At 34.2% G+C, this 12,997-nt stretch overlaps 3 protein-coding genes across 6 annotated transcripts; 2 read left to right on the top strand and 1 right to left on the bottom strand.

The window, feature by feature from the left end:
• The first annotated feature begins 1,979 nt into the window (after nt 1-1,979).
• On the top strand, nt 1,980-3,776 carry LOC116778717 (uncharacterized). Its single transcript, XM_032672725.2, has 2 exons — nt 1,980-2,273; nt 2,572-3,776. The coding sequence occupies exons 1-2, from the start codon at nt 2,138-2,140 to the stop codon at nt 3,459-3,461; spliced, it is 1,026 nt and encodes a 341-aa protein (XP_032528616.1). The 5' UTR covers nt 1,980-2,137; the 3' UTR covers nt 3,462-3,776.
• A 1,000-nt stretch (nt 3,777-4,776) lies between these two features.
• Nucleotides 4,777-9,218, bottom strand: LOC116777704 (14-3-3 protein zeta). 4 transcript variants are annotated; one of them, XM_032671424.2, is made up of 5 exons: nt 9,059-9,218; nt 6,878-7,213; nt 6,082-6,205; nt 5,533-5,696; nt 4,777-5,231 (listed from the first exon to the last, which is right to left on the bottom strand). In XM_032671424.2, the coding sequence occupies exons 2-5, from the start codon at nt 7,175-7,177 to the stop codon at nt 5,076-5,078; spliced, it is 744 nt and encodes a 247-aa protein (XP_032527315.1). In that variant the 5' UTR covers nt 7,178-7,213; nt 9,059-9,218; the 3' UTR covers nt 4,777-5,075. The 4 variants fall into 4 exon arrangements, with proteins under 4 accessions (XP_032527315.1, XP_032527281.1, XP_032527308.1 ...); XM_032671390.2 differs by lacking the exon at nt 5,533-5,696 and adding an exon at nt 5,805-5,968 and having other exon boundaries at nt 9,059-9,217; XM_032671417.2 differs by lacking the exon at nt 5,533-5,696 and adding an exon at nt 5,805-5,968 and having other exon boundaries at nt 9,011-9,163.
• Nucleotides 9,219-10,591: 1,373 nt separating this feature from the next.
• LOC116779158 (mRNA turnover protein 4 homolog) lies at nt 10,592-12,406 on the top strand. The gene is made up of 4 exons (XM_032673339.2): nt 10,592-10,780; nt 10,865-11,109; nt 11,811-12,059; nt 12,150-12,406. Exons 1-4 carry the CDS (start codon nt 10,753-10,755, stop codon nt 12,363-12,365), a joined length of 738 nt encoding a protein of 245 aa, XP_032529230.1. The 5' UTR covers nt 10,592-10,752; the 3' UTR covers nt 12,366-12,406.
• The last annotated feature ends 591 nt before the right edge of the window (nt 12,407-12,997 follow it).

Here is a 12,997-nt window from a genome sequence, read left to right as displayed (position 1 = left end):
TACCGAATAACCATTGCGTGCCCTCGGTGAACACCTTTCGCACCTCTTGAGAGAAAGTCAAAGGAAAGTGCAGATTTTGGCTGTCAAGACTACGCCTACACTCGTCCCCGGAGGAGCATTGTCACGAATCATCCATCACTCGAGTGCGCTAGGCGGCTCTTTACAATCATTAACATAAATTAACTATATCAACACTAAAGTGTGCCGATAAAATAAATATTTGTTTAGGTTTCGATGCTAACAGATTTTTATTCATTTTATGTGTTGAAAAAAAAAGCAGCAAGGTAGAGAAAATATATTTCCAAGATCACGTTACTTAAATGCCCGAAATAAACCTTTTTTTCTTATAGAATTTTTCCTAATTCACCTACTTTAATTCATTTATTTAAAAAGCAATAAACCATATAAGTTTTTTCTTGCAAAATTAAATGACGCGGCGTTAGTATATTTTTTTATAATAGAAGGCAAATATTGCACTCAAAGGAATGAAATTACCGACAATTATATAATAAAATATGCGTCCTTTATTCAGGGTTAATAATCTACTTAAGGATAATTGAGACATAAATTGTATCTTGTAGATAGCTGAGACAACCCGCATTAACATTATGGAATAATCAAACATATTTATTTAAATGAGTACATAGCTATACCTACCGGTACTTTCTTATTGTTAGTTATTTCTTTTAAATATTATTTAGTTTTTGATATAATAACTTAAACAAATATATAAATTCAAATTGCAAAATCTTTTTGTGGTTCAATTAAAGTTCATATAGCCTATAATTATCTTTAGTTGTAAAGGAATGTTACTTAGGCAAATATTGTATATTAATTACTAATACATTTCAAATAATCTCATCAGTCACAGTGACTATGAGGAAATAAATGCTAAAACATTAATTTGAAAGCCTCGTCGGCCATCTATTTCTAGTTGTATATACTTATGCTGGCCGATCCTTCAATAGCGCCCTGACAAAAACTTTTTTGTCAATTTACTATCCATATTTGGACGCTTTTTTCGACTGATAGAGTACTAAAGTAAATTCAACTCGTAATCGGTCATGAACTACTAACGGATAATATCGCTTACAGTTGTGGCTTTTTTTTTTTCGGGGAGAAATCCTCTTACAGAATGCTCACTGCCCTGGCTCGACAGTGAGTTTTGTGTGGGGTTCGCCCAGCGCCTGATGGTATTGGCACTGGGAATACCCACTAAGACTCCCCGGCTTCTCTTCCTGCCCGAATTTAGGGTGATTTGGGACCTGCTGTAGCAATTCACCAATTATTGTTGTTGTGCCTACCTGTGTATCATCTTTAAAATTTTGTTTTTCATACTCCGTCAACTCCATCTCCCAAAAACAGGCAAAGCATTAATCATTTTGTTAATTTGATCAATAAATTTGATACATATTTTACTATTAAATCCTGTATTACTTTAGTCGTTCACTTTATTTCTCTGACAAATAATTATCAACTCATAAACTAATAACAGAGTGATGACTAAACAACAAAACAAACGTATTCAAAAAAGATGTTGTTTAAAATTATCTAAACACAAAGAAGTTCACAATTTATTTTAAAATGTGTGATGTGTTTTAGTTTGTCCATAATAACTCTTTTTCATTATAAGAGAACAATTTTATATTATATATACCTATATATTATAAATTTGTTCTCTTATATTTAATATGTATTTTAAATATAAAATAATTTATAGTATGATGCGAAATGTAATAAACTCGAATGAGTCTTATAATGTTTAAAATAGAAAAGGAAGAAGGTTCTTTTGTATTAATTTCAGTCAACAGGATACCATACGTTTGAAGCATTGAATAATAATGAAGTCAGTACAGTTAAATAATCCTTTTAAATTTATTTTTGAACTCTCATTTGATTATAAGTGACAGCAAAGCGTAGGGTGGTAGTTAGCGTCTATATTTTAATAAACAAATTTGTAAGCTATATGAACGTATAATTTTACTAAGTTGTGATAGAAACAATCCCTTGTGAGCCGTGTGCACATGTTCCTTGCGATGATTCATGCCTGGCATAAAAAAACAGTGAGGGACAACGGAGAACGTTAGTGACGCAGCCCAAGTCATTGATCCCGACGCACTCCCAGTCAGCCGACGCCATGTCGGAGCTCGCACCCGCGCCTGAACCGCTATTCCCGCCGCTCATTCTCGCGATTTATATTGCCTGCGTCTCCGGCGCCGGAGCCCTTGCCAACTGTGCTCTTTTAGCTGCACTATTCAAGCGAACAAGAAACGGTAATTTATGAATCCTTACTCTTGCATAATTTAACTTGTGAACTTTATAAAGAATTTTTAGTGAACTCTTCATTGTTTACTTTTTATAGTTTTATTACTTCTTGTATTACAGAAACATGATTCAAAACTGTTCCCTTTTAGAGAAATAGTATACATTCCAATCTTGTAAAGTCCAAACTTATAAAAAAAATCTGATTGTTTTGCAACAAAATCTACCTTTTAAGAGAAAAGATTAAAAACAAGACTTCCATTAAAATTTCATTTAAAAGATAATAATATATATATATTTTTGTTTCAGGGCTTTTTCTTATAATCATTCAGTTAGTGATTGCTGATTTTATTCAGTTAGCAGCGCTGACTGCACCCGAACTATGGTCAAATAACGAAAGAACTTGGATATTCGGTAGAAGTGGATGTATAGCTTACAGAGGTCTTAGCATATTATCGTCTACTGCATCTTTATACTTTATTGCTACTATCGCACTTCATACTATATCAACAGCCAATATTGAAATAAAAGCCTTGGAAAAAAAGGCCAGTAGAGTTAATCGTGAAGATGATGAAGAGATTCGAGATTCCCGCCACAGCCTTGTCGCGAGCAGTGACTCTTCGACCCCTCGAACACTGAATGTAGATTATCGATTCGAGGACACAAGAGTACCAGTCGCGCCGCCAAGTATATTTGTATGGGTGCTGTCTGCGTCGTTAAGTGTTCCAGAGTTTGCACTATCCACGACCGTTCGCGAAGATGACACCGTCGTCTGCACTTTAGCTGACACGAGTCACAAAATTAATATGCATTCCATGATTGCCCTCTTTAATTTGTTCTTACCAGTACTAATATTAACAAGTGCCGGTGGGATTGTAGTGTGTAAATTATATTCAAAAATTTCATCAAAGTTAGAAGGCAATGAGACTTCTTCTGCACTGAAGCTGACGTTGTGTTTAATTATTATGTATATGTTTTTTTGTGCACCGAGATCTATTTTATATGTGTATAGCCTCTACGTAATTCCAATCAGCAATAAATCTTATTTAGATTACGACACGAATACAATGATCTTAAATTTGATATTCAGTGCTTTATATCTTGCTGCAATATCTTTACGGCCAATATTATGCATAAGTTTGCTGCCAAGGTTAAGAAATGTATTAACGGTTGGATTTAGAAATATTGACGAGGTTTAAGATTATCAAAAAATAATAAAAAAAAAATGTGATTTATTAATAAGAATTCGAAATAAGTTTTAAAGATAAAGTTGATAAGACTCGAAAATTTTCTTTTATTTCCCACTCCTAACCTATCTGGTCTTTGATGACAATAAAGTTCAAAGCGTTTAGCATTCACAGAACATGTGCGCAGGCTCGGTGACCTCCCAACAAAGGATTATCGATTTTAATTTGCAGTACTTAATTGAATAGGCATTACACTAAGAGGAACTATCGATTGCTCTCAATACTGAAAACGTGAATTTTCGTACTCAAACTAAGCTTACTATATAGTTTAATTATTGTGAACGACGCTATACTATTTACAGACCAAAATTATATTAGGTATTTATTTAACTGGTCACTATGTATTCATATAAACATGTTTCTGAACGAACCATGCTTAAGCTCTAACTTTTTTAATGATGAATGCAATAATGTCCATGATAGCCATACCAAAAAGTATTATATGGAATATATTATACCTATAGTCATTGATCATGTTAATTTTTGTATAATACAATTTTAGTATAGCTTGATAATTATATAAATGTGAATAATGAATTTGGTAGTTTCATTTAAGATTTGAGCTTTAAGATTCGTGTTTTAAATCGGTTTTATAAGAAATCCATCATTATTTTTAAATAATATGGAGCTTTATTCAAGATAACTGTTACAAAGACGCCCATATAAGACTATTCTTTGGAAAAAGGTTAAAACTACGTTAAAAATTACATAGTTTAGATAAACATCTTGTTGGGGTTAATAGGTGGCGGTTTATTTAAATATTGGTTCTAAAACTAAAAATTGTATTTAATACAAAAGTTTATTGGTGAAAACATGAAAAATATAATAGATTAATGGCTGATAAAATGCAGCAAGAATGTTACAATATTTGTCCATCACAAAACTATTTTGCTAATAAATGCTTGAAATATTCTGAATGCTATTTGTAAATCAGTAACGGGCACAACAAAATGGTTAATGTCAATACATAAGATTCGCTTTGGTAATATTTAAGTTGAGGACATCACAAAAACCACATAAAAGACACTAACAAGTTTTTTGTGCCCTGGATTGATACAGCCATTACATTTCGCGGGATTAATATAATTAATATGAAAGTCTAATTTCATAGGTTTTCGGGCGTTATGTTAACAATTATAATAACTAAATGAATATTTTCAAAAATTCACCATCATGGTAATCCATTTCACTGCGGACATGCGGCGAAAGGAATGTTATATTGTGGGGGCCGACCGGGCTGTTGTCTCTATTCAATAAAGGAAAACACTTTTAACTTAAGAAACCGTAATTTTAATAACTTAAGTTATAAATATTTATATTCATCAGGTCAGCTCGATATCTGTAATCCAGTGTAAATACAGAAATACAAAACCGTCAAAGATGACACATAACATTTAATTTTAGACGGAACGCGAAGGTCCGCTGCGAACGACATTTTTAACATTTTTTTTACAAGCGACGGCTCGCGGCGGGCGCGTGGTGGACGCCGCGACACGTTCTCGAATGTTACTCGTTTTCTTATAAAACACCGATGAGAACAAATGCGTGAGTAGGGGCCCCGCGGCGTTAGTTGTCGCCGCCCTCGGCCGGCTCGTCGCCGTCGCCCTGGGTGTCCGACGTCCACAAGGTCAGGTTGTCCCGCAGCAGCTGCATGATCAGCGTCGAGTCCTTGTACGAGTCCTCGTTCAGGGTGTCCAACTCAGCGATCGCGTCGTCGAACGCCTACAATGTTACAATATATTAACACCTCGCGAACGGGTAACGAAATGTAACACATAATATTATATAGTAATAACAAAGCTCTGATGCTGGCCGGGTCGAGGATTAAGAGGTTAATTGTGTCGCACATTGCCATGCCAAACCAGTATTAGTCGGTTCATCGCCGAGGGCTCTTTATGATTTCCATCTGATGTCGAGTTAACATGCAACGGAGACAACTACTTCGACTACGGAAGATTACAATTCAGTTAGTAGGAAGTTACGTAATAATTCACACTGTAGTCTTTTGACTTGAAAACTGAACCTGTTTCGCTAAGTGACACGCCCTCGCAGGGGAGTTGATAATTTCGTAATAAAATACGGAAAAGTTGAGCGCGAGACCGAGCCTGATGGGATGGGTGGGTTGCATTTTAGCCTTGGCAATATCGAACGCCTCCTGGTAGGCCTTCTGTGAGTCCTCCACGACGGCTGGGGACAAGTGAGCACAGCATGTTAGTACAGACAAGCTGAGACCGACCAACGCCCTCGCCCCTCTCGCCAGCCAGCACAGACAATGCATAACTGACTCATAATGACCTGTTTGGCGAGCTGACACGCTTTATCTGGTGAATTTAATATCTCATAATAGAAGACGGAGAAATTTAATGCCAAGCCAAGCCTAATAGGGTGTGTAGGCTGCATTTTCGCCTTGCTGATTTCAAAAGCATCTTGGTAAGCTTTCTGTGAATCCTCTACAACAGCTGGAATGTAAATATTTATTAGTATGACAAATTCGTAGAGTTGATGATGTTTTACATAGAGATTAATAAAAAATATACGCTAATGGTATATATTACCATAATACAGTACTTACAATTTCTGGTTTCTCCTGTGGCCACTTCTGCTAGGTACCTGTAGTAATCTCCCTTCATTTTAAGGTAAAATACTTTACTTTCTGGATTGCTAGCTTTAGGGATAAGGTGTTTGTCCAGTAAACCCTGAAACAAATAATATATAGTTAATTTGCATACTTAATGCATATGCTTTGTTATAAATCAGTAATTTTAATTATCATTTAAAATCTTTAAATTATTTTTGTTATATTCCCTAAACATTCAATGAATGCCACAGTGAGGTCGGAACTTCAAAATGTAATAAGAAACGGTCAACTGGTCCAAGTATTGATTAAATTCGGCTAAGGCCAGAGTTTATATGTAATGGCGGATCTAAAACTTTCAAACGATTAAAGTTATCAAAGCAAGTCATCCCCTTTGTTAAATTATGAGGTGAATCAATAAAATATCACGATTAAGTTAAGACGAGGCAACGAACGATGATGTGATCTGAAAACGCGCAGTGACGCGGCGCAGGTCCCCCGCCCCCGCCGCGCCCCGCCCGTGGCAGCACCGCGCCCTGGATGCGCGCTCACATGGTACCCCGTAATAACGCCCATCATCAACGAGAACATACGAAATAACGAAATACCCACGAAATTATCGCGACAAATAACCGCTTGCGTCACCCATCAAATTGGAAACATGCAAATATGATGACGTCATATGTGTAGGAAGGCTAAATTAAAGTTAAACTTGCACGAAGCGACAGAATCGATTAAGATGTTCATGAGAAATTCTGAAATAAAGATAAATTAAAAATATATATATACACACCAGGACATCGTAGCAGATTTCTCTGAGTTCCTTTTCTACTTTAACCCTATATTCTTTCGCCATCTGTTGTTTTCTTTCCGAACCTTCGGTCTTCTGTTCGATGGAGGATATGACTCGCCATGATGACCGTCGAGCGCCGACGACGTTCTTGTAGGCGACAGATAGTAAATTTCTTTCCTCATTGCTGAGCTCGACGCCGGTTTCGGTGACTTCCTTCATCGCGGCCGCCATGTCGTCGTATCGCTCAGCCTGCTCCGCAAGCTTGGCGCGTTGCACCAGTTCCTCCTTGTCGACGGACATTGTTGATGATTTGAGATGACTATATTACTGATGCCCCTGTAAAACAAATAAAAAAATTAAATTCCGCTCTTTAAAATATAATTATAAAATGTTGGCCTTATATTCTCAGAAAGACTAATCGTTTAGGCGTCACTTTCACCGAAGTGAATCCAATTTGGAATGATTCATCATGTAATAAGGCGCACCTAAAGCTAGAGGCTCGCGAGCGCACTAGCGCAATGTGACTGGAACTAGCTCAAAGAGCGACCCTCACGCCAAACCCGACATGGACGCGGCGACCGTTCGGTTTGACAGCATCTCACAGACTCAGGTCACTACCAGGGGTGCGCAACGTCGTCGCTGCGCCGCGCCGGTGTCGAGCCACCCGACACTGCGCCAACGGTATTGATCGAGCGACACGGGATGAACACTCCAGACGATATACGGCTAGCGCTATACTTGCGCGAACCCCTCACCCCCGCGAACAACCCCTCACCCCCGCGAACAACCCCCCCACCTACCCTTGTGCACCGCCGCGTTGAACGTCCGCCTAGCGCCCAACGCCCTTCTCCTCCCTCTTCTGCAGCCGCCCCCGTCGGCCCGGCGCCTCTACCTCGTTCTATATACCTTTACCTAACTATCAATTTATCTTTTATTGCGCCCTGTTGCTAAGGAAAATGTACGTATTTTATGAAAAATAAATGGAAGATGTAAGAGATTTTGATTTCCACGAGCTAACAATCTAATTCATTGACCAAAATAAAAGCTTACTTCCCTTACCAAGTATTGCTTTACCGAATACACAAAGAGATTGCTCAATGAAAAAAATATTCACCCTAACAGATTTTAACGCAATATTGGTTTTATATGGACAAAAACTAGAAAACTCATAACAGTTGTTTCAAGACATTACAGATAACTATACTAATAAACCATCCTTAGGAAATCTTAGAAACTTGTCACGACCTCATACATATAAAATTTACTTGATGTAAAAATGTTACAGTTTCCGTAAAGTTTTCGCTTGACCTTACAGAAACCCAGCATATAAGATGTCAAATTTACTTTATATAGATAAAAAACCACGGTAAATATACTAAACGACGCCGATGATGGTAAAGTACTGGTTATTTTATAATATTTCAAATATTACAACTGATTTATTAATCCTAAGACGATAGAAATTAGAAAACGTTAGAATCAATTACACGTGCATGAGCATGCTGCTATGAAAAGCCTACGAGGATGCGCATTAACCATTGCATCTTACATAAAAAAACTAAGGGATAAATAACCGTTAAATTACTTTATTACAAACTTAGGGCCTTGTAGATCTCATTCAGTGAGTTTTCAATGACATACAAATCGTTATCGACAAAGATAACGGCGTGACTGAGTACACACGGTCGCACCACGAAATTACGACGCATTAACGTGACGACGATTATTTAATCAATCCACCTAGCTAAATCTTACATAAATGTTTAAAACAAGTAAATGCTAACAGTTTAACAGGCGTATTACTTAGAATAAAGGAAACTCGAAGAGTTAAAGCTCGTCAGACCATACTCAATAATTATAGCTAAAGCCTCCAAACTATATCGAAGTAAAAATCAACTTACTGTTATAATTAGAGCCAATATTCACTACAATTTCAATATTCCCGGTTTTAACGATTGCTTCAAATTATAAAAACTCGAATGAACATTCAAATGTAATAGAGAATCGTATAATTATAGCTAACCGCACCGCAATACCGTGTCGCCGGTTCGGGCAAAATGGCTGCAAGGGACACTCCTTTTATGCGTCACATTCACAAATTATTATAAGTAAGATAATTAAAAATATACACACGTTATATCACCAATTTCATGACCCTCCAAATTATCTTAATGCACTTACTTGTTTGAAGGGATATAAAGTAATTAAGCCAGCAAATTGTAACACTATATCAATTTTTCTCTTGCGGTGAACGATACACTACACTGACGGCAGCGGGGCCAGAGGGGAAACAAAAACCGGAACAGGGTTCTCATAACCTTCTCAGAATTCTCTAGGAGGAAGTGTGCTCTTTAACTATGGTACGGTCTATAGTCTATTAAAACTATACTGCTCTCTCTTTTTCATTTGATACAAATGATAGAAATAGCTTACTCCAGTAAAAAGCGGTCTTCCTATTACAAAGCATACCTTAAAACGCGGCTATTTTAAAATTAAATTAATTTTTGTATTTAATATATTTTTTGTTTATAAAGATTAATAAAATAAGTAATACATATAATTGAATGAATTCCAACACAGTATAATATCATACAAAGGTTAGATTATCAACAGTTTTATAAAATGACGTAATGTAACGAACATAGACTATACAGTATATATTCAAAATCAACAACTTCAAAACTAAAAATGTAAAATGAACCCAACTTTATGATGAATTCATTGCAAATTGCGTCCGATTTGTAGAAGTGAAAGTTTCCAGTTATTTAAAATGATGTTATTTTTTAAATTAAAGATTTTGTTCATTTTAGTAAATAAAATAATTTGAGTAATTTTATTTGCTTACTATTATATATATACATTAATATACAATAACCTAAACTTATGGCAAAATGTAACATTGTTGTAATTTTCAATTTTATATTTTTTTCTTAATAACTTAATAATACCTTTAATTTTAAATGAATATATTTAGATGAATTAGTAAAAAAACCTTTTTATTTGTTATACTAAAACTCTCTTTAGTATAATGTTTTTTGTATTGTTTTTTTTTTTATTTAATTGTATCTTTCAAGGCAACTAAAATAAGTATAACAAAATGAATTATAAAGGTGTTAAAAACAGTTGAATTTGTTTTATATCAAGGGTTACATCAGGTAAAGACCTCAAGAGTTATTGTTCATAAAGTTTTTAATGAACATGAACCTATTGGGAAGTTTTTGAATATTTTCTTTCTCTCAACATCAACCATAGTCCATAGCAAAGTGCTGACATTAACAATCTATACTTTCTGTTCATAAAAGTCGGTAACGTTCAATTAAGTATCATTGTAATGTAATAACGCATATTACATAAGCAAATTTGGAGTTGAAGTAAATGGTTATTATTTTTATTTAAATAAGTTTTTTCTTTTTATTAACTCGCATAATTATAAACATTATTTTTTTAACCTGTAATACGCTATTTCCAACGATACTGAAAGTCGACTTTTGAAAATTACCAACAGTTATTTTAAAAATAGACTACATAATCTTGTCCTAAAAGTACTTCTACAACTATATATGATATTTTGACGTTGACTTTGTTTTTATTTTTATCATTTAATGTAGTTTTTTCATTTAACCTATGGAATCACTTTAAGCTTATATGATTTACTTAGAAAGTATTAAGTATTTACCACTAAAAATCTATAGGAGTGATGGCTGTCAGATGTCACTGAAATGTCAGTCTTCAAAGTAAAACAGTAAAAACACGTGTGATTTTAAATATTGCCTTTAAGTCGTCTCGAATTGTACCTCGTCAATTACTTCTAAATCATATTTTAACTTTCACGAAGTAAAGACTTAAATACAAAAATATTAAGGTAAAATATTAAAATGCCGAAGTCTAAGCGGGATAAAAAAGGTATTGTTGTTACTATTTGTTATAACCTTTATATGTATTAAAATTTGTTTCAACAAAATTGTTATAAACTGTTCTTTGTTTTAGTTTCCCTTACTAAAACAAATAAAAAAGGCCTTCTGCTTAAGCAAAAAACGATTGATGAAATCAGAAATTCCCTATCAAAATATGAACACATTTTCTTATTTACGGTTGATAACATGAGAAATACAAAATTAAAAGACTTGCGCAATGAATGGAAGGACTCCAGATTCTTCTTTGGTAAAAATAAAGTGATGGCTGTGGCTCTTGGTAGACAGAAAACGGATGAAGTGGAAGATCAGCTCAACCAGGTAAATTATTAAAAAATCAAACATTCATTCATACAATCTGCTCAACTGTTCCTAAAACTACTCTACAGTTTATATTTCTTTGGGATTGATACTAAATGCCAGTGAATTGTCAATCTACAAAAATATACATTCTTGTATCCTTGAATGGGTGTTTTTCTTTTAAAGTCAATAGAAACAATTTTGAATATATAACTTTATTCCTTTACAAATCTTTTCAATGACATATCTAAAAGATGTTTTTTTAAGAGACCTTAATTTTATCAGCGTGATATAGAATTACTGAATATTGTTATTTAATAGTATATACTCATCTTTTATATGGAACTGTTTTTTTATGTCAGTTTTTATGAAAATTTAGTAATTTTCATAAATAACAAACAGATCAGATGGTGTAATAAATTGTCTTGATCAGGCACTTTATAAATATATGACTGGCCTCTAGATGGTCAACTCAGGATCCCTTATGATATGTATTAAATGCTTTAGTCATATGAAGTTTAATATATGGAATTTCAGTCACCTATTCATTTACATTCCTTTAAACAAAATAAAAACAGTAAATTGATCCAATTTTCAATGGCAAAATATTGTAATATAAAAAAACATTTTACACTAATCTAGCATATAATATTTAATGAAAAATAATATATATGTATTCATAATGTATGCGAGTTCACAAAATAAACAGTTTCCTGTTTCAGATTTCTAAGAGGCTGAAAGGTCAGTGTGGGTTGCTTATGACAAATAGAGATGTTCCTGATGTGTTAGAATGGTTTAAGAATTTAGAAGCAACAGAATTTGCAAGATCAGGTTTTATTGCAACAAAAGATGTCATATTACCACAGGGTCCGCTCCCAGACTTCTCCCACACTATAGAACCACATCTGAGACGTCTGGGTCTTCCTACATCACTAGAAAGAGGTGTTATTAACCTTATAAAGGAGTATCAGGTAAAATAATTACTATACATATAAACGATAACAAATGTTTTCCTAAAAAATTATCATTGTATTTGAATAATATATTTTGTGTTATATTAGGTGTGTAAAAAAGGTTCAGCTCTCACACCAGAGCAAGCAAGTATATTAAAACTGCTTGGAATACAAATGGCACAATTTAAAATAGTTATAAAATGCCATTGGACAAAAGGAAAAGGTTTCCACAAGGATATTGAAGTGCCAAGTGATGAAGAAGGTAGTGATAATGAAAGTAACAAGGACCAAGAAGACGAGCCTATGGATGATGAAGAGACATAATATATTATGGCTAACTGTATTATAAAGTCTAAGAAAACGAATTTTTTATTTCATTCATATATCTTTAGAACCATACTAATATATTATAATTAATCTCGTTATTAATGGAATGGGATTATTTAATGATTTTCATCACATTTTTATGTAATAGAGGTATCAGGTAGAAACAACTCCCTATATACCGCATTCCCACCCATAAAATAGTTAAACTTACATTGTTAAATTCTTACTGACTAACTTCAACTCCCACCTCACTTAATATTAATGTTCAAAGATATTTATAGTTCCATTTGATTTGTGATTTAGTACAATTAAAAGTAAACAGAAAAATTATTATTTAATATATATTTTTGCAACTACCACCGCCTTCGAGCTAGTGTGACCTGTAGCAATTCTATCCAGTGCTCATTCGCCATACAATTTCGTCATGTCATCTCATGCTGTATGCATATATTTTAATGTGTGCTAAAAATGTTTATTAGGATTTACACATATAATGTTAGGTCTTGAAGTGAGCTGCTTTTCGCAAGCTTTTAAGTTAATTTAAAGGAGCAATTTTTTGGCTGACATACTGTTTACATATTGTTACATGTTTTTGCTATATTCAGATTACTTTCATGCATGCAGATGAA

This window comes from Danaus plexippus, chromosome 6 (assembly GCF_018135715.1).
Source record: "Danaus plexippus chromosome 6, MEX_DaPlex, whole genome shotgun sequence".
Taxonomy (NCBI): domain Eukaryota; kingdom Metazoa; phylum Arthropoda; class Insecta; order Lepidoptera; family Nymphalidae; genus Danaus; species Danaus plexippus.
Note: the sequence above shows the minus strand (reverse complement) of the source record. Positions and strands in the feature narration are given on the sequence as shown.

Coding starts and splice junctions, on each gene's coding strand:
- LOC116777704 (XM_032671424.2), bottom strand. CDS start 7,177: ATGTCCGTCGACAAGGAGGAACTGGTGCAACGCGCCAAGCTTGCGGAG. Junction 5,697..6,081: donor CACAGGAGAAACCAGAAATT/GTAAGTACTGTA, acceptor ACTTGTCCCCAG/CCGTCGTGGAGGACTCACAG. Junction 5,232..5,532: donor CGTGTCACTTAGCGAAACAG/GTTCAGTTTTCA, acceptor GTAACATTGTAG/GCGTTCGACGACGCGATCGC.
- LOC116778717 (XM_032672725.2), top strand. CDS start 2,138: ATGTCGGAGCTCGCACCCGCGCCTGAACCGCTATTCCCGCCGCTCATT. Junction 2,274..2,571: donor ATTCAAGCGAACAAGAAACG/GTAATTTATGAA, acceptor TTTTTGTTTCAG/GGCTTTTTCTTATAATCATT.
- LOC116779158 (XM_032673339.2), top strand. CDS start 10,753: ATGCCGAAGTCTAAGCGGGATAAAAAAG. Junction 11,110..11,810: donor TGGAAGATCAGCTCAACCAG/GTAAATTATTAA, acceptor TTCCTGTTTCAG/ATTTCTAAGAGGCTGAAAGG. Junction 12,060..12,149: donor ACCTTATAAAGGAGTATCAG/GTAAAATAATTA, acceptor GTGTTATATTAG/GTGTGTAAAAAAGGTTCAGC.